We start from the raw sequence: 25,561 nt of genomic DNA on the forward strand, positions 1-25,561 counted from the left end.
CTACAGAATGGAGGCTGACCTCATCCTCAGGCGGTGCTTGAGGGTGGGCGTTGAAAGGTCCCCTTGTGGGCATGCACACTGGGCTTCTGCCGCAGTCCTCGCCCCCTCTTTGTTGGCCTGTAGACATGTGTGAGGATGTGATGGAAGAGGAGAAGCCCTGTATGCCTCCAGCAGCCCAGAGGGGAGTGTGTAATTGCCTCCCACCCAGTATTCTCGCCTCCATGTGCGATGGCCTTTGGTATGTGGGTTAAGGACGTGAGCGCAGCCCCTTTCCAGTTACTTTCAGTTTTTCCTTGGTTTCAGGATGCAGCCTGTGTTTAAGTTTGAGCGAGAGACAACTGCCAAGGAGGTGCTGGGCCAAACTTGGTGCTGTTTGTTTTCACTAGGGAAACTCCTCTTTCCCATGAGAACCACGGCTCAGAGAAAGTTCTACTGTGCTGGCTGAGTAGGGTGTGATTTCTGTCTTCTCTTGGAGCATTTTCCCCATCTCAAAACGTAGGAACCGTTTTATTGCAGGTCGTTGCTGTCAATAATCGTGTTATGCAGGCAGGTGTAGTCCTAAGATATTTAATGCCTTGAGGATTGAAAATCTGCATTTTAGAATGTAGAATGCCAAAAACACAAAACTAAATGGTTGAGAGATTTGAGCGTCCTGTCCTGCTGCACCAGATCACCCTCTGTGTTCGGAGGCGGATGGTGACACTCGAGGTTCAGGTGCCCTGGGAGTCTACGCACGCATTTTGGGAGGGAGGAGAAAGGAAGGTTGGTCTTGTTTTCTGTGGAAGAGAGGCCTCTAAAGCCAAGCCTACCTTGGAGAAGGGAGGACAGGTGACCTATGTGGCCCTCGGGCCTTCCTCCCTGCGAACTCCGTGCCAGACCAAGGGAGGAAGGGTCTGAAAGGTTCCTAACCTGGAGCGTCTTAGGGCTGTTTTCTTTGTCCATGTTCCATTGGTCCCTGGGCTGCCCAGGTTTCCTGGGGATGGGTAGTACGTAGTGCCCGGGGTGGCTGAATCCTTAGCATTTTGTTGTTTCAGAATCAAAACACATCTTGCACTTTGTGGAAGACTGGTTTTTGTGTTGTTGTTGTATGTTTGTTTTAAATTTAAATTTTGAAGAATTACTTCTTACATTGAAAGGAGAGACAACTAAGATGTTTATTTTGATAGCAATCTTTTTTTGTTCCTTCATTTGTTTTAGAAGGCATGATATGTTGTTTGTAATCCTACTTGATCTCTTTTGGGAACATATTTTGCTTTACGCACCATTTTCTCCTGCTGAGTTTGGGTCAGTTTTCCTTTGAGTGAGTGAGTGGCGGTGTGGAAGCTGCCTCCTCCTGTGATTGGTTCCTCTCGCCCTGGATGAACAGAATGATAGTGTTGCAGGGTGCGGTGGGCTTCAGAGGAGCATTGGCCAAGATCTAACGGGATCCGGACGTGAGGGGGGCTCATAGCTGCAGTTTCCTCAGTGTCATAAAAGCAGCTCCTGAATTCCGTTCTCTCCCTGGACTTGATGAAAGTCAGCCGGTCTGATGGTGAGAGCCTGACCCCCAGCCCCACCCATTAGCTAGCGCCACACCCCAGAGATTGCAGGAGAGCCTGGGAATCGAGCCTAGGAGTTGTAGATTGGCCTGCAGGCTCTTGTTTGGCCAGCCTGTAGAGATATATATATGTATTTTAAATTTCAGTTTGGCTGCCTGTAGAAGGGCTAGCATGCTGTAGCTCACCGTGGGCCCCATCACTGGACATTTACTCTTCCTTCTAGCCCCCGAAGAAAGGCGTTTGGATTTGCAACTCCCAAAATAGCTTAAATCCTTGGAGTTCACAACTTTCTGAAAAGGATGTAAGTGTCCAAATGGGTAGGAGAGCTCTCTTACCCCGCACATTATGGTGGGCAGTATGGAAGTTGCTGAGTGTGCTAGAGTGGTCTGTCCAAATCTACACGCACAGCCCCAGGCTGAGGCCCGAGAAGGCCTTCTCTACACTAACTAGTCTACCCCTTTACATGCTGGAATCTGGCATTTTTATTCACATGACTATTTAGAAATTGTCCTGATCACTTTGGTCCATTGAACTCAATGGAGCACTCAACTTCAGGATTAATGTGGGGTGGAGGTGGGACTCTGCATTGGATCTAAACCAGTTCCTTCTTCCCTAAGTTAAATTTGTCACCTATCCCCATCCCCCTTTTAAAATCTTAAGTATATATTCTAATCACAGTTTCTGCATTTATCATGAAGTCCAAAATTTGCCAGGGAAAGGGAAAAGGGATATATGTTGAGGCTGCTAAATGTGAGTTTGGGCCCTTTGAACAAAGGTAGCAGGATGGGCTTAAAGGATTTTTCTCTATTTATTCAGAAAAACCTTCTCTCACAACACATTCCCTAGAGGTGATATGTAAAGTTTTTTTGGACTGTATTTCTCAGTCATTTTCACTATTCATTATTGTCGTCATCAGAAGGAGATGCAGAAATGGGAAATTCATGTATATTAGCAGTATTAATCTAAGATTGTGTGGAAGTAGATGAAAGTGAAATAGTTAAAGAAGGATTATTTGTAGCCAGTCTAGTCCCAAGGCCACCTCCACATCTTGTTACCCATCACCCAGAACGAAGTGGTCATCTCCTCTTTGCCAGAGCCTTAAACACCGCCCCCTGCCCTTCTCTTGTGCCTGCTTCCCCTGGGGCAGCTCATTCATTTGTGGCTTTGGTTATCCTGTATAGGGCCCACTTTTCTCAGCACAGTGTGGGGACCCTGACAGATCCAGTGCTGACCACATACTTTTCCCAGACAGGTTATAAAAGCATTGGGTTTCCACTGTGCCTCCGAGTCATCCTGATTCAGCCCCTGATGTCACATTCCAGTGGCCTTATCTAGACTTGGATTCTCTCTGAACGTCCCTAGCTTCACAGACATATTCCCTTCCCCCAGACTTCTTTCTCCAGGGTGACCTGAGGATGCTGTTTGCTACTAGTATTTCTCCCAAGTGATGCCCCATTTCCGAATTCTGGGGTCACCATAGTTAGTGACATAGATGAATACTGAAGCTACTTCCCTTAGAAACAACTCAGCTTTCAAAAGGCTGTTATAATAAGTGCATCCTTCAGTCAGTTCGCAGTGACATTCAGCAGTACTTCCCTGGTTCCTGGAGTTGACAGAGCTTCGATCCAATATGTTTGAGGCTCTGAAATTTGGTAGATGAGCTTCTTCACTTTCTATTTTTAACCTACACTGTTAAGAGGAATATGAAGGGACTAGAGTAAGTGTAGTTTGTAGGAAAGCCCTCCCTGCGCTAGTCACAGGGAATTAAAAAAATACACCAAACAAAGTTACTAGTTAAAGGATCTAGTTAAAGAGAGAAGAAAGGGGAAAAAGGATGCAGCTCACATTTATGGGAAGCGTTCTGCCCTGGGAAGAGCGCGCAAATATCAGGCAGTGTTAAGTGTTATACAGAGAAAATAATGATCTCTTTTAAAGTATAATTTGAATAAAATGTTAGGATTTTTTTAAAGTGGAAGAATCTGGAGTCATAATGCTAACCAACCCTCTCATTTGACAGGTGAGAGAATGTGGCCCGGGGAAGGGAAGTGGCTTGTCCAAGGCAGTGACGTCAGTGGAGCTGGGACTAGAACCCAGGACTGTTGGCGGCTTGGCCACCTGGCCAGTGCTGTTCCCGCCTGTGTGACTAGGTGTGCTTGTTGCTCAGAAGTTCATGGAAGTAACAGGGAAAGCCTGAGCAAACTTATCCTTCCTGCTGAGTCCTAGTCTTCTGGAGTCGGTAGTGAGGGAGAAGTATTCCTTCTGGAAACAGCATCACCTTGGGCCTTTGGCAGCTTTCTTAGCTTATTCCTACTCCCCGCACTGCTTCCTGTTGAGAAGTCCAAAATCTGGGCTCAAGGGACCACTGTTAGTCTGAAGTGGAAAACAGAGGCAACTACAAACCTAGTATTTATTTATTCAGTGGCTTTGCATGTAAAATAGAACCTGCCTTCAAGGTGTGTTTGGTGTAACGATCTTTTTAAAGTAAACATCAGCAATGAGAAATATTCCACTTTGATCTAAAACGCCACGTGGTTTGTCCCCGCACAGAGCGACAGGGTTTCATGCAAAGCTGGAAAGGCTGGCTCTCGTTCCGGTTCGGTGTTTACTGGCTGAATGGAGACCTGCGGACTTGAGACGGCGCGCCCGGTGTTGCTGAAGCGCGCTGAAGCTCTGTAGTGTAGAACTCTCCATGCTTAGTGGCGTTTTCTGTTTTTATATTAGAACAGGTGTCGAGTTAGCTAAAAAATGTTGCTGACCCACTTCTTTGATTCTGGAGTATTTTTTTAATCCGGCTGAGACAGAATGCTTTTCAAAAGTTGTCTTTCTGAACAGCAACTGGGTTCATTGTACTGTCGTACCTTGTGTGTGTCGCGTGTATCAGTGAGTACGTTTTTGAGGTTAAAGGTAGATTTGGGCCCTGGAACCTCAAGCCCTTTGTAGAACATGGAGGAAAGCTCTCTCTATGATCTAATCAGAGTGTCCCTGTGGGGAGCAGACAGTGAGGTTGCGCCTCTTAAATCCTCTGTGTCCCCCTCCTCACCAAATTGGGGTGACTCTGGGGACACGTATTTCCAAACAACTTTATCTTTGGTCTAAATTCCATCCAGACATAGCACCATGTGGGAGAAAACAGGAGTCCCTGGAGTGCTCCCACCCCTCGCTCCTCCCACAGCTCAGGCCTCACCCTCCCGCACGCAAGCGGATGCCAGGAAAACGAGGGTGGGAAGCAGCTTTGTACTCAGGCAGTGATTTGAACTAACGTATACCCTGCTGAGAGTCTTTTTTTGAGTCTGAACCAAAGACAAAGAGGTTTGATCCTTGTTCAGTAATAATGAGTTTGCCAGGAGCCAGAACACAACAAACAATAGTCATTGTCCTTGGTCTGGAGGATCTGTTGCCCGGAAGCTGTTGGGGGGCACCGGATGTTAACAGGATCTCTGTTTTAGGATCGGTCTGCCTGTGGGATCGGGAGAATGAGGAGATGGGGGCACTGAAGTTTTCCTGACCCTTTTTTCTGTCATCATCGAAAGCATGTGTTAAGCAACTGTCCACAGACGGGGCCCGCTCTGCAGATAAATGGGACAGACGAGAGCTTACAGAGGGAAACAAACAGTCCTGTTCTTATAAAAACGAGGTCAGAGGCAACAGACAAATAAATGGCACGAGACAGAACAAACTAAGGAAGAGTAGCTTCAAAATGCTGGGAGCAGGAACATAAATATTGTGAATTGTTGAGTCTTGATGATACACTTCTCAGAGTTGAAAGGGTGACCGTGTTACTTGGTTAAGCTGTAATCTGAGTTCATGTTTTAAGTCATGTTATCCTCCCTCCCTCCCTCCTTCCTTCCTTCCTTCCTTCCCACGTAGGTGCCAAGCACCGTGTGAGGTGCTGGGGATGTTGGTATGAGTAACTTACAGTCATTGTCCTTAGAGAACTGGGCCTCAGCTGGGGGGAAGGGAGACCAGTTTGGAAAGAGTGTACAGAAGGAGTCCCCAGCGTTAGACTGCGTGTGCACATGGTCGTTTGAAAGCTAAAAATATGTGAACTCCGTTAGCGACTGTTGGAGACCGTGGTGTCAGCTTAGCTATCTGTCTGCTGACCTTTGGTCTCCCGCGTTAGAGCTCAGGAATGCTTTCTCTCCGTCCCTGTCTGGAGACTGGGAGCTGAGGTGAGGCGGGAGGTTGGTAGAGGGCGTGGAGGGTGTTACAACCCCTGTAAAGCAGGGCTGAGCTTAATCACAGGAGGGTGGGTATTTTGGGGCTATGGTTTTTCAATTTCAGTGAGACTGTTTCTGCAGTCTTCAAATAAGTCTAAAATTATCTTTCGACATGCCAGCTTTCATCAGTGTGGGTTTTATTTTTGGTACCATGGGCTGTGTGTGCATAACAGATGTGAGGACTTTTTTCCATTAGAGCTGTTGAGGGCTTCTGACCCACAGAGAAAAGCGTTGGCACTCAGAGGCGTGTGCTCCCCTAGTCCCACCACCGTTATCTGCAGGCAGATAAACTAAAATACTTAAATTGCTGCTCTAAAAATGACGCATGGGAGATGGACGGTTCACTCACAGCACCAGTTCCATCTGGGGACAGCAGTGAGCTCTGGAGAAGGGGAAGAGAGAGTGGAGGCCAGAAGGCAGGACAGCACGGGGACACTCAGAAGACATCCACTGACCTGCTCTGCTCTCTGCTCCCCTGGCTTTCCATCTGTAGAGTAAGTTAAGTTATCACCAGCCGCCATTCGCCTTTGAGATGTTAATTTCTACTTCCCCAGTTCAGCACAACTCCTCAGCTCTTCTTCCTGGTGGTCCAGGGGTGAGCGAACTTTCTCCTTAAAGAGCCGGCTGGAAAACACTTTCAGCTTTGGGGTCTGTGTGGTCTTTAGCAACTACTCGCTCTGCCATTTTAGGGCAAAAGCAGCCAAAACAATGTGCCAACAAATGAGTGTGGCTGTGTCCCCATAAAGCTTTATTTACATAAACAGGAGCTAGCTGGGTTTGACCCACAGGCTGCCATCTGCTGCTGCCTGTGTTAGACACAGGGGCTCTATGGGTATCCATCCAGTTATTCCCTCCTTCTCTCTAAAGGGGAAACCTCAATGGCCTGAACTTTGTGCTGAGGGTACTGGAGTTCTTGCTTCAGCTCCAGGTCCCTGGGCTGTGAGAACCACATACTGGGTCGACCAGGCAAGAATAATGTAGTAATAAATTTAGTGTGACACATTTAACAGGATATATGTCTTATTCTCTGTGACCTTTTGAAATAATGGTAAGTCATTCACAGGTAAAAATAATTAGTGTTCTTTTTCTGTAGCCCAACCAGGCATTTTGGTGATCAGGAAGAAGTGAGGATGGAGACACTGAGTGTATGGGTACCCTAGGTCCTCTACTGCTGGAGACCCCCAATTCCAGATCCAGTAAATGGTAAAATGAGAAGGATGCTCGGCCAGGAATCTAAATGTCTGCCATGTCCTGGTCCTCAGTACTAGGATTGGGCAACAAGTCACTAGGGGCTCTCAGAATCTTGAGGTTATGGGTACTGTAGAGTCCCATCTCTTGGGGGATATTAGATTCTCATGTTCCACCTAAGGCAAGAATCGTGAATAGTCAAAATTAGCCATGGAAATGCTTGAAATATCCTTAAGTAGAGTACACATGGTTTTGTGTATACCGCATTTCACTAGAAAGTTAGCTCCTCGTTAACATGGATTTTTTAGACTCATTTTATTCCGTGCTTGTGTCCCCGTAACCTAGAACGATACCCGCACCTGGTAGACATGAATGATCAACGTCTGCAAGAATATATGTTTAACTGTGTGATGTAGTGTATAGTATGGAAGAAAGAATGCACGTGCAAACTCTAATTTCACTGGGTTTTTAAAAATTATTTACAGAAGGCAGTCATGCGCATGGTCGAATTTGCATAGAATATGTCACCTCTGTGTTCCAGGTTCACACATTCAAGAAGAAAGCTGATTTGGGGCTCACTTAGGGTATAAGCACTTCTTCTGTCCGATAAGTGGTCCAAATAGAAAACTTCACCTGTTAGACACTGAGTCCTCTTGTTATGGAAATGCTAGCATCTCCGTGTTCAGGAGACATCCTTCGGTCGGCCTTGTTCCTCTCAGGGCGGCACCAAGCTCTCCATCAGACCCTGTGTTCTATGGGAGAGGGTGGGGGGCAATGACCATATTTTCCAATTGAAACAAAGTCCAGACCTCTATAGCTGCGATTTTACATTGTCTCTGGGGTTAGGTGTAGGTTTTTTCTTGACTCAGAGGGCCCTGTTCCCACCCTGCTCCCTTTGATTGCTGGGGCAGTGCTTGTGGGCAAAGACCCTCAGAAACCAGGACTGAGATGCAGACTCTGACGGGGAGGGGCAGCACAGGATTTCCTGGCTGCAAGGTGGGGGCTGTGTGGCTTTGCTGGCAGTTCCCTTTCTCTCTTCTACTCTCCTGTTACCTTCAACCCTAGAGTTTTCAAAAACCCTCACTGGGGAGTATTGGCAGTATCTATGAAAATTTAAAACGTACCAACTTTATGACCCAGTGTTCAACTTCTTGGTATCTGTCCTTCCTAATGCTTTACATGGCTCTGCACAATACAGACGATGTCCGTTGTGCGTTATTTATTATAGTGAAAAATCAGACACAACCAAAGAGTCTGCCAGTTAGGTAACAGAAAATAATTATGGTTGGTCTAGACTGTGGAATTCTATATAGTAGTTAAAAAGGCTTCAGATAGATTTATGTGTTCAACCTGCAACAATCTGCAAGCCATTATGAGAGTAGAATAACACAGCAAAAGGTCTAGAAGATAGACGTGCGACCGTGACAGCGGTTACCTCTGGGAAGCAATCAGATTAGAGTTGGGGTAATAATGGTCAAGGCAATTCTGTTTTCTGTATCTTTATCGTAATTTACATTTTCTTTGGCAACAAGAATATAATTATGTATTGCTTGTATAATTGCAAGTAAATGCAATTTAGGAACAATCCTTGGAACTTGGATCCTCTGCAGTTAGATTTCTCGAAAGCACGCGAAGAAGGCTCGCTCGGTTCGCTTTCTGACCCAGATCCCTGACTGTCTCCTCAGCCGTCTGCAGTCCGGCTTCTGCTTCCACCCTGCTCGAGAGAGTATTCTGATCTGTGTCCCAGATGACTCCTTGCTGCCAAATCCAGTTACTTCTCAGGCCTCCACCCATTGGCAGTGTTTGACACCGCTGACCCCTCTGCTTCTTGAAAGCCTCTCCTTCAGCTTCTCTCTGGTTCATCCTTTTCAGTTTCTTTCTTCTTCCTAGCCCCTGGAGGTTTGCATCCCCCAGGGTTCTGAGCTGTGCACGCCTCTGTCTTCCTCCCCTTCTTTTACTGCATTCCTCTCCAGGTGACTTTATTTACTCCCATTGATGCCTCCTTTGCCACCTCTGCGGGTCACTACGAAATCTTGATCTCTAGTCCAGCCATCTTTCTGGAGTGCTGCACACGTAGCCATCAGCCCACACTTCCCCTTGGTACAGGCACTTCCAGTGTAACTGATTGTTAAGTGAATTGCTGCCCCACCACCCCAAAACCACTCTTCCCCTATGATTCCTATCTGCCACTGGTCTGCCATCGGATCACCTGCCAATCTGGAATCTGAGATCCTAGTCCTGGGTTCCTCTGCCTTTATTCATGGGTCATGTCAAATCAGCAAACAGGACCTATTCATTCCATGGCTCCCAACCCCCACTGCCATTGCCTCCTGAAGGCCTACATCAGTTTTCACTGGGATTAACTCTTATTTCTCTGTCAAGGTCGGTAACTGGTGGGGTTCTTATTTATACATTCTGCCCGCATGTCACCTAATTCTCTAAACAGGGCTTGACATTAGCTGATCCCTGTTCCCCTTCTGTGGACGAACCCTTCACACCATTGTAATTAGTCAGTCCTCCAGGGGCTGTCTTGTTTGGATTGAAAGCTTATTGTTTAAAGTTGATTTCAGTTGTTTTCTAACTGTCTAATCGTGTTTGTGGCTATTGATCCTGATGAAATGCTCGTGGTGGGAGAGCTGGGAGCATCACCTCCGTCTCTGCATGTGTGCTTCCAAGGTTCTGAGGAGTTACTGTTTGAGGGCATTGAGTTCCTGATTTCAGAGGTGGCAGGGTCAAATAAAACCAGACTCTGGAATTTTAATTCTTCTTGTGGCTTTTAATAATGACACAATGTAGATTTTTCTCTTAAAATAATTTAGAAACTCAAACAAAAGAACATCAAGTACTGGTTGTTGTTACGGTTTTTTTATTTTTTTTATAGCCCCCACATCCCAAAAAGGTCCTCAAAGATAATGACTTATCAAGAAATGAGTCTTGGTTGCTTTAGAGGCTGTCTATGAGAGGATGGAAGCCGATTTTTTTGTTTCCTGAGGAAGATTCGCCCTGAGCTACATCTGTTGCCAATCTTCCGCTTTTTTGCTTGAGGAAGATTCACCCTGAGCTAACATCTGTGCCAGTGTTCCTCTATTTTGTATGTGGGTTTCCGCCACATCATGGCCACTGACAAAAGGTGTAGGTCTGTGCTCAGGAATGGAACCCAGGCTGCTGAAGCAGAGGGTACCCAGCTTAACCACTAGGCCACAGGGCGGGCTCCAGAAGCTGATTTTACCATTCCACATTTCACAGCTCCTGTCCATTGGTGAGTGACAGACAGACGACATTGTCGTGGAGCCTGGAATTATTCCACAGAGAAAAATAAATTGTCATAGAAAGTTTGGAAAATATCAGAAAGAGGAGAGGCAGACTGAAAGAGGCTCTTGGTTCTGAAATTCGTTTTCCAGTGAGGGATATTAAAAAAAATCTGTAGATCCGGTTCTTCTAGTTTTTATGCTGTTACTCATGCTGAGCTGCCCAGAGCTTTCTTTGCAGCTTGGTTTCATTCACTGCCCTAGAAATCTGATATAATGAAACTTAAGAAACATTAGCTTTCCTAATAGGCCATTTTCTGACCTCTCAAATAATACTTTAATATTATAGGAGCGGGACTCTCATCTTCCTCCTCTCCATTTCTGTAGGAACCACTCCCACAGTCCATCCTTTATTCCTAAGTTTGCAGCATCTGAGCCCCTGGCCAACTAGACCTGTAAGCGTTTCCATAGCTCTTCTGTTTCTTTATATTTGTTTGCCTGAGATTGGGGGGCATGGCTAGCATCTCTCCTACGGAGACAAAATTGCTTGGATTTCCTTCTAGCTCCCATCTCTTTGAGCTTAGTACTTGTGTTGAAGTTTTAAAAATGTCTTCCGTGATTTGGGAGTTGATGTATTTCCTTTGGGTGGTGCCCAGGTGTCTGGAAGACAGACAAGTGAGAGCTGTTTTTCGGAACTCAGTTCTTATATAAATGTGCCAGGGAAGGGTTCACCTCATTGCAAGTTACCCTGTATCCTTCCATACGAATCCCTTGGTGAACTGAATAGAGCATCTGCTGAGTTCCAGGATGCTCATTTCCCCCCATGCTTGTATCAGAATGCCTCACCCAGTCAGTGACACATGTAATTTGCCTGACTTCTTCTCCCAGAAATTCTTTTTGTAAGATAGATAGTACTTTAGAATTAAGGAAGTTTACTTAATGGCTATGCGGACTAGGAACTGTAGGAGCACTTCACGGGGATTAACTGATTCGATCTCGGGGCAGCTCGTGGGGTGGGCGGCAGTGTTGTTTCCTTGTACAAAGAAGGAAGTTGAGGCTCGGGGAGGACATGTGATTTGCCCCAGTTAGTGGTGGAGTTGGGGCTGGGAGTCCACGTGACTGTTCTCACTGATAATTTGTGGCTTCGAGTCTGGTTGCCCTGGGGGTTGGGAGGAAGCCCCTTGCCTTCAGCTGTGTACAGATCCAACATGGATGCAGTGTCCTTGGGTGCCCGGAGCCAGACTTCAGGGGCCATACCCTGAGCAGGCCTGCCCCCGTCACCCCACACTGTGGAATCAGTATGTGATGTATGTTTTCTTTTTTCAAAACTGGATGGAGCTTGGAACAGCAAATATTTGATCAGAGCAAATTCCCCTTGCTGAATCCTGCCAGCTTGTTCAACTCGAAGGTTCTTTGCCTAAAAATATTCACCACTTACTGAAGGCTGAATGACTAAGTCGCCCGCAGAGCATAAAGCAGATCTGTCTGGAGCAGGGGGTGGTTTGCCTACTTGTGTTTTGGTTGAAATGTGCAGTGCCACATACTCACCCTTTGAGGAGCCCGAGGGCCTCTGGGAGTAAACAGGGAGGGCTCTATGGCAGCTGATGGGCTGGCGCTCTGATGGGCTGGAGCTCTAATGGTCTGGAGCTCTGATCTGCTGGCATTAGCATTCTCCTTGAAATGCATTCTAGGAGAAGGAGATGAGAGAAGTGCGTTTGGGGTGGGGAGGTGGAGAAGAGCCTGAAGGGCTGGTGTAGATGAAGGGGGTGCTGACAGGCGTGTGTCATAGTGGGGGGTCAGGAATTGGCTTTGCTGATAGAGCAGCAGAGAGAAGGGAGGGAGGAAAAGAGTCAATTGAGTATCATAGAGCAATAAATCCCATGTAAGTACGGCAGCCTAATGAGTGAGGTCGTGTGGGTCCTCCAGGAATACAGTTTTTACAGATTTAAAGCAATGTCACCTCCTTGTTACCCGAACCACTCAATGGGGATAGCTTTGGTTTCCGGTTTGAGGCTCTGAAACGTTCACTTTGTGTGGGGTCTCCCCATTGCTTCAGTATCTGGAGAGGTTAATCCCGTGAGTTTGCGATCTCACGGTGAAACACAGCTGAAAATTCAGAGCCTTCGGAAAGCACTTGCTAACCTCTCAGCCCTTCACAGGGGCCCCTCCTGTGTCCTCATATCTGGTCCTCATTGCCGTTCTGAATCAGCTTCCAGACCGGATGTTCTCACTGGGATGCCTAGGGTGCCTCCACCTCTGTAAGTTAAAAACACACTCCTGAGGTGTCTTCCTAGTGCCACACTCTGTCCTCTGCCAACCCTCGTCCCCTCCGCCCTGAACAGCAGCGTGTTGAAAGAAGCAAAAGGGAACCCTCCCCATCCTTCACTTGCACGGTTCACTGTCCGCATTCTTGTCATCCGCACCTCCTACCACCTATGACTTCTACCCACAGAATTTCTATTTTTTCTGCCACTGGTTGACCCTCTTCATCCATTACCTGGACTGGTAAACAGTGGCCTTCTAACTTACCCTCCTGCCTCACACCTGTCCCCTTTCCAGTCTGTCCTCCGCTTTGCAGCCATCCCAGCTTAAACAGTTGTTTCTCCTTGCCTACTGAATGGGGGCCGGACTTCTTAGCATGGCATACCCGGCCTTTCCCAACTGCCTTTTGTCCTTTACCTCTTGCCAAGCAATGCCTTTTTAGTATAAGTATGTCCCATGCAATATTTAGTCTATGTCCCAAATATTGTATACAACACACTTATACTAAAAAATTAGCCATTGCTTATGCAAAATTTAAATTTTCTTTTTTATTTTATTTTTTTTACTGAGGAAGATTCACCCTGAGCCAACATCCACTGCCAGTCTTTCTCTTTGTTTTTTTTTGTATGTGAGCTGCCAGCACAGCATGGCCACTGACAGTGGAGTGGTGTAGGTCTCCACCCAGGAACCAAACCCAGGCTGCCGAAGTGGAGCACGGTGAACCTAACCACTGGCCCACCAGGACTGGCCCCGAAATTTAAATTTAACTAGACATTCTGTATTTTTCTGGCAACCCTACACGTGTGTTACTTTGTTTTACAGCCTGGTCAAAAAATATAGTAGTCTCTATGCATTTATATCTTGCTCTGATCTAAAAACATTGCAGTTGCACGACATGTTGACTGCAAAGTGTTTGACATTTCTTCATGAAATCCTTCGTGTCTGTTCGTGAAAATGGAGCTATGCTTGTACGGTCTCCGTAATGATGCATTTTTGCCTGAGACACTACTTTGGAAAGATACGTTTTGTTTTGGAAAAACGTGTCTGAGAGTCAGGCGCAGTAGCTTCAGACTGCAGGTCTCTTCCGAGGGGAGCAAATCCTCATTCAGGAAGACGAAGTCCAGTTAAATTTAGTCTTCCTTTTGTTTATGGAAACCTTAATAGCCCCGGTTATTATTGTTTCTTCAAGATCTTTTCTGGAGAAGGAACTAAACTATCATGCTTCAATTTCATCTCCAGCTTTGTGTGACTTTTGTCCCTGTGATATTTTTGTCTTATGAATAACAGCTATAATGTGATTTTCAACTGGTTTTCTGTTCTGAAGAATGTTCAACTTTGATGTTGATGAGAAGCAATTTTTTTTTTACCACTGACTAAATCTGTATTTTCTGACATTAATAAAAATGTACTGCTGTTCTCCTTATGTAAGATTTTAATTATTCTCATAATGTAAATAGGTTTTACATCAAGATCTAATTGGACTAGAATAAACAATTGTCAGCATTTGTTAGAAGACTAAGATGCGTAAATAAAGAGCTCAGTGGATCAAGAAAAAAACCCAGTTAACAGCCAATTCACAGAGAAAACTACAGAGGACCCTAAATTTAAGAAAAGATGTGAACTTTTACTAGTGATGAGGAAGATGGACATTGAAACAAGATAATGTTTGTTATCTTTGAATTGAGTGTTCAGGTTGGGAACGTGAGCAGTCTCAGATATTATTGGTGAGATGTAAATTGGTGCAGTCTTTGAAAGTGTGATTTGACTTTAATTCTTGAAATTTGAAAACGTAGATACTGCTTGACCCATTGATTCCATTTCTGGGTCGGGAGTGTCTGTATAAATCACAGCATGTGTGCAGTGAGGCATCCAAGCAGGGTTTATGGAATCAGAGTTCGTAGTAGCAAAAAACAAATACACAAAACAAAAAATCCTCCCAAGGAGCTCAATATGGGAATGCTAGCCAATTTTGATCCAGCCTTGCTATAAAATATTACATAGTGGTTAAAGAGAGTGGGTGGGGTTTTATGTATCCATAGGGAGAGATCTCTGTGGCTTACTGTTCATTGGACAAATAATTGCAGAACAATATGTATACTCTTATTTAATAAAGCTGTCTCTCTCTATATATGGTACCATACAGGTGTATGTGTGTGTGTGTGTGTTGTGTGTAAGGATGGGGGTGTGTATACACACACACATTTATATATGTAAAATAATAAAAACACCCCCCAAAATGTTAACTTTCCTGAGGTGGGGAGTGACATTTTGGGGTGAGAGTGAAGGAAGTCTCTCACTTTTTTCTATATATTTATGCATCTTGAGAAAAATTTATCCGTGTATTACAAGTGTCATTTAAAAAAAATCCTGATGCTGGATTTCAGAATTCATTCAGGGAAAGGAAAGGCTGAGTGGTACGTTATGAACACTAGATCTTTTCAAAAGAGTCAGAGTGAATTAAGTCGTCGTGTTTGGAAGGACACTCTACTCCCTTCTCAGCCTTCATTTCTCTGAGCACGTGGCGCGCCTCCTTGCTGGGTTCTGACCTGTGGGCTGGGGGAACACCATGACAGCCCTTCTTTACCAGTTTTAGCAGATGACTGTTTTCTCTTTTTCCTCAGATCCCTTTTTACGAAGACCTTTGTAAAGGCATTAAAGCTGGAGACACCTGCCAGAATCTGGTGGGGTACTCTGCCGTGTACAGAGTCTGCTTTGGAATGGCCTGTTTCTTCTTCATCTTCTGCCTCCTGACCTTAAAAATCAACAACAGCAAAAGTTGTCGAGCCCATATTCACAACGGGTAAGTCCCGGGTCTTCGTGGGCATACGTCCCCTTTCCTTGGGTTCAGAACAGTATCCAGGACCTCTTCCACTTGTCAGCCCCTCCCTGCTCTTCCTCCAGTTGAAATTGGTGACACTGATTTTAGGGAGGGTGGGACTTGCCACCACCCAGAGGCCTGAGAACTAGAATCCTATTTGTAACACCTGGTACCGTAACGAGACATGAAGTGGAGACAAGAGTTAATTTCTTGTACCAAGATCTCTCCCCAGGTCGTTTCCTCCCCTGCAACAAAATGGTGTTTTGCACAGTCCAAGGCCACGCTGAGTCTGTATAATTAGGAAAAGGCAGTCTCCAGTCACTTAATTACTTCCCCTCGATTTGGAGAGAACACTGCCAGTGGCAGAATCGTGGATTGACATGCTTACCTTCTAAGAGGCCTTTTGTCCTTCCTTGAATATCATTTAAATACATTTCCCCCTTTTGGTTTCCTTCCAGCTTTTGGTTCTTCAAACTTCTGCTGTTGGGGGCCATGTGCTCAGGAGCTTTCTTCATTCCAGATCAGGAGACCTTTCTGAATGGTAAAAATGGGGTATTTTGGGTACCTATTTTGTCTTTACCCATTTTGTGAAATTATTCAAAAGCGTAGTCCAGGGTGCGTTTGATATTTTGAATTACTGATTTTCTTATGGCTCAAAAACACATTCCTGGCGCCAGCCCCATGGTGTAGTGGTTGAGTTCAGCCTGCTCCACTTTGGTGGCCTGAGTTCGTGGGTTTGGTTCCTAGGTGCAGACCTACTCCACTCATCAGCCATGCTGTGGCGGCAACCCACTTATAAAGTGGGGGAAGATTGGCACAGATATTAGCCCAGGGCTAATCTTCCTCAGCAAAAAAAATTCCTGCCTTACCTGCCCATACTTTATCTACCCCGGGCCCCTCCTTCCCCACACCCTCTTCTGCCTCACCTCCTCCAGGGAGGTGAGAAGACCTTTGATTAGTCTGTGGGCTGAAGATTGAAATGATGATTTTAAGGTTATTGGCCTGAAAGGAAAATGAGGCACTTAACATTTGTTTGCAAACCGGTTTAGCATGTCAGCCATGAGTGAAGAGGCAGGGGAGACCTTGTTCTCTCTGAGCACTGCCCGGAAGAGCCGGGGACAACAAGTACATGGCCTCTGAGCGGCTCTAAACCTGCGGCAGCTGTCATGGGATCGAAAAGGCATCCTCCAGTCTACTTCTAAACCTACCTGATGTGAAACCGTGTCACACAGAGTTATATTCCTTATTGATAGAACCTACCAAAATTGGTTTAATGTGAAGCCTTAAATCAGCCGAAACAGGGCGCCCTTCTTCATATGAACTAGGGAGAAAAAAAGCCTGAATTTCAGCAGTTCCAAACACTGTTCAAACCAAATGGATTCACTTTCCTAATTAAGACAGTAGAACAGTCGCCTTGCGTCAGTCCACAGGGAGCCATCGGAGTCCCTCTGACAGTCACATGTTGGGGTCCGACCAGTTTTCAGAGTCATACTGGTTTTATCTGTTCCTTAAGGAAGTCATGCCCCAGTCTCATTTTTACCTGAAATGCTGCTTGCTGTTTTTCTATTCCCCACAGACCTACTTTTATGTATTAGAATAATAGATTTAGAACGGGAAAGGTCTAGTCCAGCTCAGTCACCTTTATATACAGGCTGCAGCCCAGAGATGTGACGTGGCACATCCAAGGTTAGCGCTTTTTTGTAGCAGAGCCAGAAGTAGGATCTGAGTGCCTGGTCCCAAGTCGGAACCTCATTTCCTCACAGATGTTGGTGGCTCCCTATCCAATAAAATTTGAACCCTTGATTTTTCTGGCAGTGTGTGTTTTTACTTTTAAATTGTGGGTCCTCATTGATTTTGTGAATTACTGCCTCTGTTAAGATATCTGGCAGTGAGAGCATGGAGGTTAAGCTTGGGTGCTCCAGAGCCAGGCTGCCTGTGTTCACGTCCCAGCTGCATCCTTTACTGGCTCCAGGACTTTGTGGATTTACATAGACTCAGTTTTTCTCCTCTGTAAAGTGGGTATAATAGTACCCAACTGATGATCGTGTGGGAATTAAATGTGTTGTAGGTACTGTCAGCATGCAGTAAAAATGAACTGTAGTCGTTACTCTCTTTTGAGCTAAACGCTTGGCACAATCACCTCATCTCCTTCTGGATGGTCTTCTTTTGCAGCCTGGCGCTATGTGGGGGCCATCGGAGCCTTCATCTTTATAGGCATCCAGCTCATCCTGCTCGTGGAGTTTGCACATAAATGGAACAAAAACTGGTATGTGCCTTTATGGAAAACTTCCGGTGGACCCACTGCCTGACTCAGAGAAGCCGCCGGTGGAACGGTGTTGATAAAGCTGTGCTCTGATTTGCACTGCAGGGGTCGGCAGCCTGCACACACCTAAAACAGCTTATGCTGGCACCTTGCCTCCGCCCCTGCTCCTGGGACCTCTTCATTCACTCCTCTCCCATACTGTTTTTCTCTCCTTTCTACCTTTCCTTCTTTCACTTCGTTTCTTTTCACTTTTTAGCTCTCTTTTCCCCCACACTCTGTCATTTGGGCTCTAAGTCAATCACTGATGTGACAGCCTCACTCAACCCTATTGCTGGTGCCTTTCGGTGCCAGCTCTCCCGTTGTGGTGGTGGCTGAAAACCTGCGTGGGCTTTCTCCCGGGCGCCCAGCCTTAGGAGATTAAAACAAAGTGCTTTGGAGCTGAGGTTCATTTCTGCAAAGAACGTGCCATGGAAGAGTTCTCTACTTTAAAGAAACGTTTGTTCCTTCTCACCTGCCTGGGAGTGGAAGGACGCTTTCCTTAGGAAGGTGTGTGTGCTGCTTTGGAAAGCCCTCCTGACTTTTAAAAATACAGACTTTCTCAGTGCCTTGAAAGGAGAATTCACATCCCAGGATAAGTAGGAAATGCCAGACTCTTAAGAGCTGGTTTTATTTCTTGCTGGGCCACACTGAGGAAATGACAGCTAGACGAGGGTCCAGACTCTGTGTGGCTGCGGGCAAAGCCCTTGGCTGCTCTCCGTCTCACTTACTTACAAAATAGGAATGAAAATAGCTGCCTGTTGTCCCCAGTAAGGCCTTTGTTATTTTGTAGATTTTATAGGCATTAATCTTATTTTATACTGTTTTGGGAAAAAAAATCAGAAAGTACTATACGAATGTGAATTTTTTTTTTATCTTGGACAAAACCAAATGTACTGTCCAAATTCTCTCAAAATACTTTTCGTTCTGATTATGTTCCTCAGTTTGGTGGTAGTAGCTTCTGTTTCATTTTGATTTTGTTTTTAAAAAATCAAATCATGGGGGCTGGCCCCGTGGCCGAGTGGTTAAGTTTGCGCGCTCCGCTGCAGGCGGCCCAGTGTTTCGTTGGTTCGAATCCTGGGCCCGGACATGGCACTGTTCATCAAACCACGCTGAGGCAGCTTCCCACATGCCACAACCAGAAGGACCCACAACGAAGAATATACAACTATGTACTGGGGGGCTTTGGGGAGAAAAAGGAAAAAAAAAAAAATCTTAAAAAAAAAATCAAATCATGAGATGCATGAGTGAAAGGATAATGTTAGTCATTTTATTATTTGGTAAATATTGGAGTAAGCACCCAAATGCTTACAGCCTATTTTTGAAATGTTTATGGCATGTTGAATAGTCATACAAATAGCACTCCAGATGTGTTTTGGTATTTCTTCAAGTCTCAATCTCTTCAATGACACATTTCAAGGTCTGAGTTATGCTCCTGTGTAAAGGATTGCATGCTGTCCTGCTTTTTGAGCCATCCTTGAAACCCCGTGATTTGTGTTTGTGGTCTCCACTAGATCTTATTTTGAGTCAGGGGAGTTTTCCTAAAGAGAAGTCATATAAGACTCTCTTGTATGGGATCCTATTTTCTCAGAAGTGCAGAAGAAATACCCTCAAAGAGTTAGAAATGCCTTTTAATGATATTAATTTAATTATCATTCTTTCTATGATAATTCTTACTGTACTTTCATGTACTTAATGTACTTTCTGAATTTTTCATTAGACAAAGTAAATACGTCATCCTAAAATTTTCACAAATATACTTCAAAATAGAGGAGAACTTCATGGTAAAATGTTAGCATCTTTGATACTGAGTGCCTGATCTGCCCATTAAATGGTCCGTTCTCTTGAGGATACTTGTGTGTCTTCACTCTTGACTTTAATGTTTTGATTGATTCTGAAGCCATTTTCTGGGACTGATTTTTGGTGCCAAGTTTTAACAGGCATTCTGGAAGACTTTGGTTTCTTTAAAAACTTTCCAGAAACCACTCAGTAAGAATGGCTTAAGAGCTTTGCAACAAATGATGTTGCTGTTGTCTGGGCTTTGAGGCCAAATACCAACGAAATCCCTTTTGTCAGCGTGTTCATAGTTGACTTGTCTTCCTAAAGTTAGGACTGAGCTAGGAAGCTCACTAATATTGTTATTTTCGGATAGATTCCTCTAATTTAATAGGTTTTTTTGCTGTGTGTTTTAACAGAGACTTTTGCTTACAAGCTTAGCTAGAAAATACAATACTCATCTCACTCTTCATGGAACAGCCAAAGTTCTTTTTCTTCCCTTTTCTTAAACATCCTGAGAAGCAGAAAATCCTGAAGGCAGTGGGCTGGAAAGGTGTGGGCCTGGAGACCGGGACGCTGCTTGCTGTTTCACTTTGGGTAAATCACTTGGCCTCTCTGACCTGTTTTCACGCCTGTAAAGTGATGTGGTTGGACTAGATGTTTAATGTGTTTTTTTCTTTCTAGCTCAAATTTTGTGATTTGAAGTGTCACTTCTACGTGAAAATTGAAATAAAAAGTAGGTGGTATCCTCAGGTGCTTCTGGTGAGGACCCGTTTTCTAAATGGACTAGATTGTCACCTCATGTTGTTGCTGGGTTTTATTCCCTCCCGACCATCAGCCTAGGCCCAAGCCCGGCCAGCACTCCAGCCTGGTGCCTGCTTCCGGCTGTGTCCGGGCCCTTGCCTCTGCTGCCTGGGCCTTTTCTAATCTCCGTCCGAGGGCTTTCCGTTTAGCATGTATTCTCAATTTTTGGAGTATTGACTGTGTTCCAGACAGTGTGGTGGGCGCTGAGAGTATAAAGATGAATAAGTCACGGCACATATTTGGGGTGTCTGTAAAAACAGGATGTCATCAGGAGGACCAGGCGAATCTGGAGCAGCGGGAACAGCAGCCACGCCGCCCTCATTGCTGCATGAAGTTATTTTTTAACAGTTGACAGTCCTTGCGCCAGTCCTGGTTCGTTAAACACCTGTTGTTTGCCAGGCGCTAGACAGGAGAACAGCTGTGGACGCGACTCCGTCCTGCTGGGTGTGTGGAGCTCACTTTCTTCTGCTGGGGGCTGGGGAGACGTGGATAGATAATCAGTTTATAATCAAGCAAAGAAGTAACAGGTTCAATGGTGACAAGAGCTCTGGAGACAAAGAAAGCTGGGTGTGGGGGTTGAAGGCAGAGCAGAGAGGCTTCATGGTAAGGGGCGAGGGCAGGAGGTGGGGAGAGCTCGAGGCAGGACGGCGCTGTGCCCGTGCCTGGCTTATTGAAGGAGCAGAGGGCTGTGGGCTGTGGCTGGACCCCAGTGGTGAGGGGTGAGTGCAAGAGATGGAATCAGATGGTGCTGGGCCAGATCATGCAGGGCTTCTGCCACCGTCCTGTGATATGGAAGGGCATCAGAGGGTTTTGAAACAGGAGGAACGTGACGTATGTGTTAAGTCCGGAAAAGATTAGAGGGAGTCAGAAGTGCGGGTAAGGAGGGAGATAATCCAGGTGAGAGATGGCTGTCGCTTGGAGCCGGATGGTAGCGGGAGTCAGACTGGGATTTCCTCTGCAGTTGGAACTGGTAGGGTTTGCTGATGGCGGGGGAGGGGGAGCGGGGGGAGGGAAAGACAGCAACCAAGAGCGGCCTCAGTTCTTCTCTTTGTGTTCCCTTCCTCTCCCACCAAAGGGAAGAATGCAATTGCCGTTTTCTGGGGTTGGGAAGATGAAGAAAAGCAGATTTGGGGCATGGAAGTGTGAAGGTTGGGGAGTTCCTTGGGACCTGCTGAGTGTGACATGCCCATGGGACCGCCAAGTGGAGACCTTGAACAGTTGGGTGACAGGAGTCTGGGGTTGAGGGCAGAGGTTAGGGTTTGAGATTTAGCCTTGGGTATAGAAGCATAAATTGACTGTAGGAAAGTCCTTCATACGCTCACAGCATAACCCAAAAGACTAGTGAAGAAGCGGTTGGACCCCGCTCGCACATTGTCAGGGCTGTTTACCTTTTTCTGTATAATGCATTCTGTCTGTCATCCATTGCTATTTGGCTTTTGGATTTTTTTTCTTTCTTGAGTCTCATTTTCTCTCATTTTCCCTTTTTGTGCCTTTTGTAGAATAATTCTGTGGTCATTGGAGTGCTGGCTTGGTTTCGGGAATATGATGGTCATTATCATTTTGGCCTTTCCTCCCTATTGTCTTTGTCTCTGGCTGCAGTAACTTTTTCATCATTAAAACATTTTAGCTGGGTTTCTTGAACACTTTCCAGTTTTGTGGAACATTAAGTTGCTTTCTCTGTGAAGCTCTGTGAGAATGTGGTTACAAAGGGCAATTTACTCATGAGGCAGATGACAGTGATTCAGTCCCTGTTCCCTATTGTTGTTCTGTCTCTTCACTTAGCGTTTATAAACACTCTTCTCTTTGTTCTGAACAATTTCTATAGTTAAACCACCACTTGTTTCTTCCATCCCCTTATTAATATTTATATAAACTAGAAAGCACATTAGTCTCTTCTTTAAGATTCTTTATTGTAAATCCCATTAAAATTTTTACTCTCTTTCTGGCTGATTTTATTCTCTCTCTCTCTTTTTTTTTTTTTTTTTTGCTGAGGAAGATTAGCCCTGAGCTAACATTAGTTGCCAGTCCTCCTCTTTTTTTTGCTTGAGGACAATTAACCCACAGCTAACATCTTTGCCAGTCTTCCTCCATTTTGTATGTGGGTTGCCACCACAGCATGGCCGCTGACAAGTGGTGTAGGTCTGCGCCTGGGAGCCAAACCCAGGCCGCTGAAGCGGAGCACGTTGAACTTAACCACTAGACCACAGGGCCGGCCCTATTCTCCACTTTTTAAATGTCAACTTCTTCCTTAGTCATACTTGGTGTTGTTTTGGAGAAGGAGTGCTATTACAGATCCTTTTCAGGGCAGAGATAAAAGAGCTGAGGTCAGCCAGGCTTTCTCTGGGGGAAGTTAACGAGAGGATGGGCATCAGCAGGAGCTGCCGGCGGCACTTCCAGTGAGAAGCAGTGGCGGCTCCAGGCTCTGTGTTTATAGGGAAAACTTGAGAGAACTCCAGCAAAGAGCCACTTTCCAATACGCCCAAAACCTGTCCCAGGCTAATTCACATTCAGACTGGGGAAGCTGGAATAAAGTCTGTGGATATTAATTTAGTTGATGAATACACTTGAGTCAAAAACGGAATTCTTTTAGTGTTTAGAAAAAAATTCTAAGCTTGAAACGAGAAGTTTTAGCATATTTACTTGTACCCCCCAGCTTCGATGGAGCATCATCACTGGTAAAGTGACAGGTCTCCTGAAGAACTTGGTTATGGTGGCCTGGGGCCTGATGGCATTAGTCCATGCCTTGGGGATGGTAGGTGTTGTCAGAGAAGCTGTGGGGGGCTTCACTGACTTGTCTTCTCTCCCCTCCCTGTCACCCACTTCCTGGAGAAACAGGACTGCAGGCACAGCCAGCAACAAGCTGTGGTACGCCTCTCTGGCCCTGGTGACGCTCGTCATGTACTCCATTGCCGCCGGAGGCTTCATTTTGATGGCAGTGTTTTATACACAGAAAGACGGCTGCGTGGAAAACAAAATTCTCCTGGGGGCAAATGGAGGCCTGTGTCTGCTTATTTCACTGGTAGCCATCTTGCCCTGTGTCCAAAATCGTAAGCACAGTTTTTTCTCTTCTTCCTTATTTATACGTGTCTGAGCAAATCCATTTTTTTTTTTTAAATTATGGTCATTCCCTAGCTTGCTGTGGATGGGTCAGCAATAGGAAAGGTGGGATTCCAGTCTCCTCTTCATATCCCACACTGAATGTGATAGTCAAGCGTGCCTCACATCAGGAAAGATCTAAACGTGATGAACTCAATAAATAGGAGATAGACATTGCCGTTGTTCAGTCATGTACCATAAGGAGCGTTTAAATGGAAAATGCCCTTAGTGTATATAAACTTCTCTACAATCTCTGTGTAAAACTTGAATGAGAAGTCTCCGGAAGGAGCTGTTTCTGGGCTCAGCTTTCACTCAAAGCCTGTGGCCCAGAAATCAGGGACGGTGTGATCTAGGAGTCAGGAAGCAGGAAATCCAATCCCAGCTCAGCCAGCAGCTGGGCCCATGAGCTAATCTTCCTCAGACCCAGTTCCTTCCTCAGCAAAGTCAACAGAATACCTGTGAGCCTCACCTTGCTCATGGTGGTTTCAAAGCCAAAAGGAAGAGACGATAGGATTTGAAAGTGCTTTAGAAAGCGTAGGTGTAGATTGTCTTTTATAAATGACTTCTGGTATCTGAAGCCGGCATGCCGTCTTTGGTTGTAGAGAGAAATGTCCCTCCCTGGTCCAGTGTAGGTCTCTCACTCCGCAGGGAAATGTGGGTATCTGTAGGTCTTTTGTAGGCGTCTTTCTCTACAGGTGATGAAAATGCACGACATTCAGGTTTCTAGAGAGGAAAAGGAAAATATGGCCAAAAAGGTATAGATCCTTGAATGCTTTCTAAAATGGTGATTTAAAAAGGCTGCTAGTATTGAATAATTTAACAGTTTTTCTGTACTAAAAATTTCAAGTCCATTACTGAAATTGAGAGTAGTATTATCCCAATCCCTTTAATTGGTCAGTTAAGAATTTCCTAAAATGTTATTAGTATTCAGATTAAAATATCCTTTGGATTAAATCATAGCTTTTGAAATAGTAATAATATTTTGAAGTATTTCATTTAATGCCGTTAGTTGCTGAGGTAAATCTTATTCCCATGCCAAAGAGCAACTTTATAAAAGGGTCTATTTCTGTACCTTTATTGATCACTGTATAACTTAATAATTTTAATTGTGGAAACAAATTTAACCAGAGGGAAGATGGGGTAAAACTGAATCCTTTCATGTCAGCAGGTGGTTGAAAATTTCACCAAAAAAAGATAAATTCCTTTTATCACATCCTGATTGCTCTCAAGGATCCAAACACTTAGTTTAATTTAAATATCGTAACATTAAAGCCCTTCTCCCAGTGAATGCTGAGCCCCCTCGCCTTCCTCTTGGGCCTGGGCCAACTCTGGTATTCCCAAAGGTTTTAGTCCATTGACAGATAAGAGCTTTTTTCCACTGTCATGGCCTTTAAGTGTCTGATGACCTTGTGGAATCTGGAATCCATGACCTATGAAATCTGTCATTTACCCCCCTAAGCTTTGTGATCTCACAAATAATGATAGCACATTTTCTTCTGAGATCGTCTGATTTAAGAACTAACGTTCTGAACCTCGGGGGGAACAGGCAGTGTGTTTAAGTACAGCCATAGTTATTATCAAAATAAGCTGTTGGTAGAGAACTTGGCAGAACTTGTCGTCCCTACCATAGCAGTTAGGCTCAGTGTACAGGTCTCTCCCCCTCATGTCTTTTTACTGTTATCTGAGAAACACATTATGTACTCTTCTTTCCTTTGAAGGTGGAGGTCCAAGTTTGGGGAATGTCATTTGAGGATGAGGACACCTATTTTTTTTTTTGGTACTGCTTTCTTATCGTTGAAATTTAAAACACTGTCTTAAAATCTGTCTCTTATCATTTTCCAGGACAGCCGAACTCTGGCTTACTACAGTCCGGTCTCATAAGCTGCTATGTCACGTACCTCACTTTCTCAGCTCTGTCCAGCAAACCTGTAGAATTAGGTAAGCCAGCCTTGTTAGGGAGCGTGTGCTTGCAATATGAATATTTTCGTTTGTGGAGGAAGAAATATGTCTCTGTGAGGTATTGTTTAACATCAGGGATGCAGTAAATCAAGCTGAGCCTGTGTTTCTCCAGGATGGCGTTGAAGGCTGAGTAATGAATGGTTGGAGGTGCCGGAAGTTGAACCCAAGGCCTCACGCATGCCAAGCACGTGCTCTTGACTGAGCTTCAGCCCCTGGGTTGCAATAAATCAAAACAGAGAGATCTAGACTTTTTCATTAAATAAAGTCCTTAAGGGGGGATATGGTCATGAAAATTCCTTCTTTTGAGTCTTCCTGCTGTGAAGGAAAGGCTTGGCCAGCGGTGGGCTGTTGAGATT

The 25,561-nt window shown here is 45.2% G+C and overlaps 1 protein-coding gene across 3 annotated transcripts in view; it reads left to right on the top strand.

Annotated features, from left to right (window-relative positions):
- Nucleotides 1-25,561, top strand: part of SERINC5 (serine incorporator 5) — an 88,440-nt gene that overhangs the window by 43,754 nt on the left and 19,125 nt on the right. For all 3 annotated transcript variants that reach the window (XR_011425705.1, XR_011425706.1, XM_023618093.2), the window contains exons 3-7: nt 15,075-15,253; nt 15,730-15,812; nt 17,444-17,537; nt 22,986-23,197; nt 25,089-25,184. Coding sequence is in view for 1 of the 3 variants with exons in the window: in XM_023618093.2 (XP_023473861.1) it covers nt 15,075-15,253; nt 15,730-15,812; nt 17,444-17,537; nt 22,986-23,197; nt 25,089-25,184 (664 nt within the window). In the remaining 2 variants the exon portion in view is untranslated. The remainder of the gene's footprint in view (nt 1-15,074; nt 15,254-15,729; nt 15,813-17,443; nt 17,538-22,985; nt 23,198-25,088; nt 25,185-25,561) is intronic.

The sequence above is a fragment of the Equus caballus genome, chromosome 14, assembly GCF_041296265.1.
Source record: "Equus caballus isolate H_3958 breed thoroughbred chromosome 14, TB-T2T, whole genome shotgun sequence".
NCBI classification, from domain to species: Eukaryota; Metazoa; Chordata; class Mammalia; order Perissodactyla; family Equidae; genus Equus; species Equus caballus.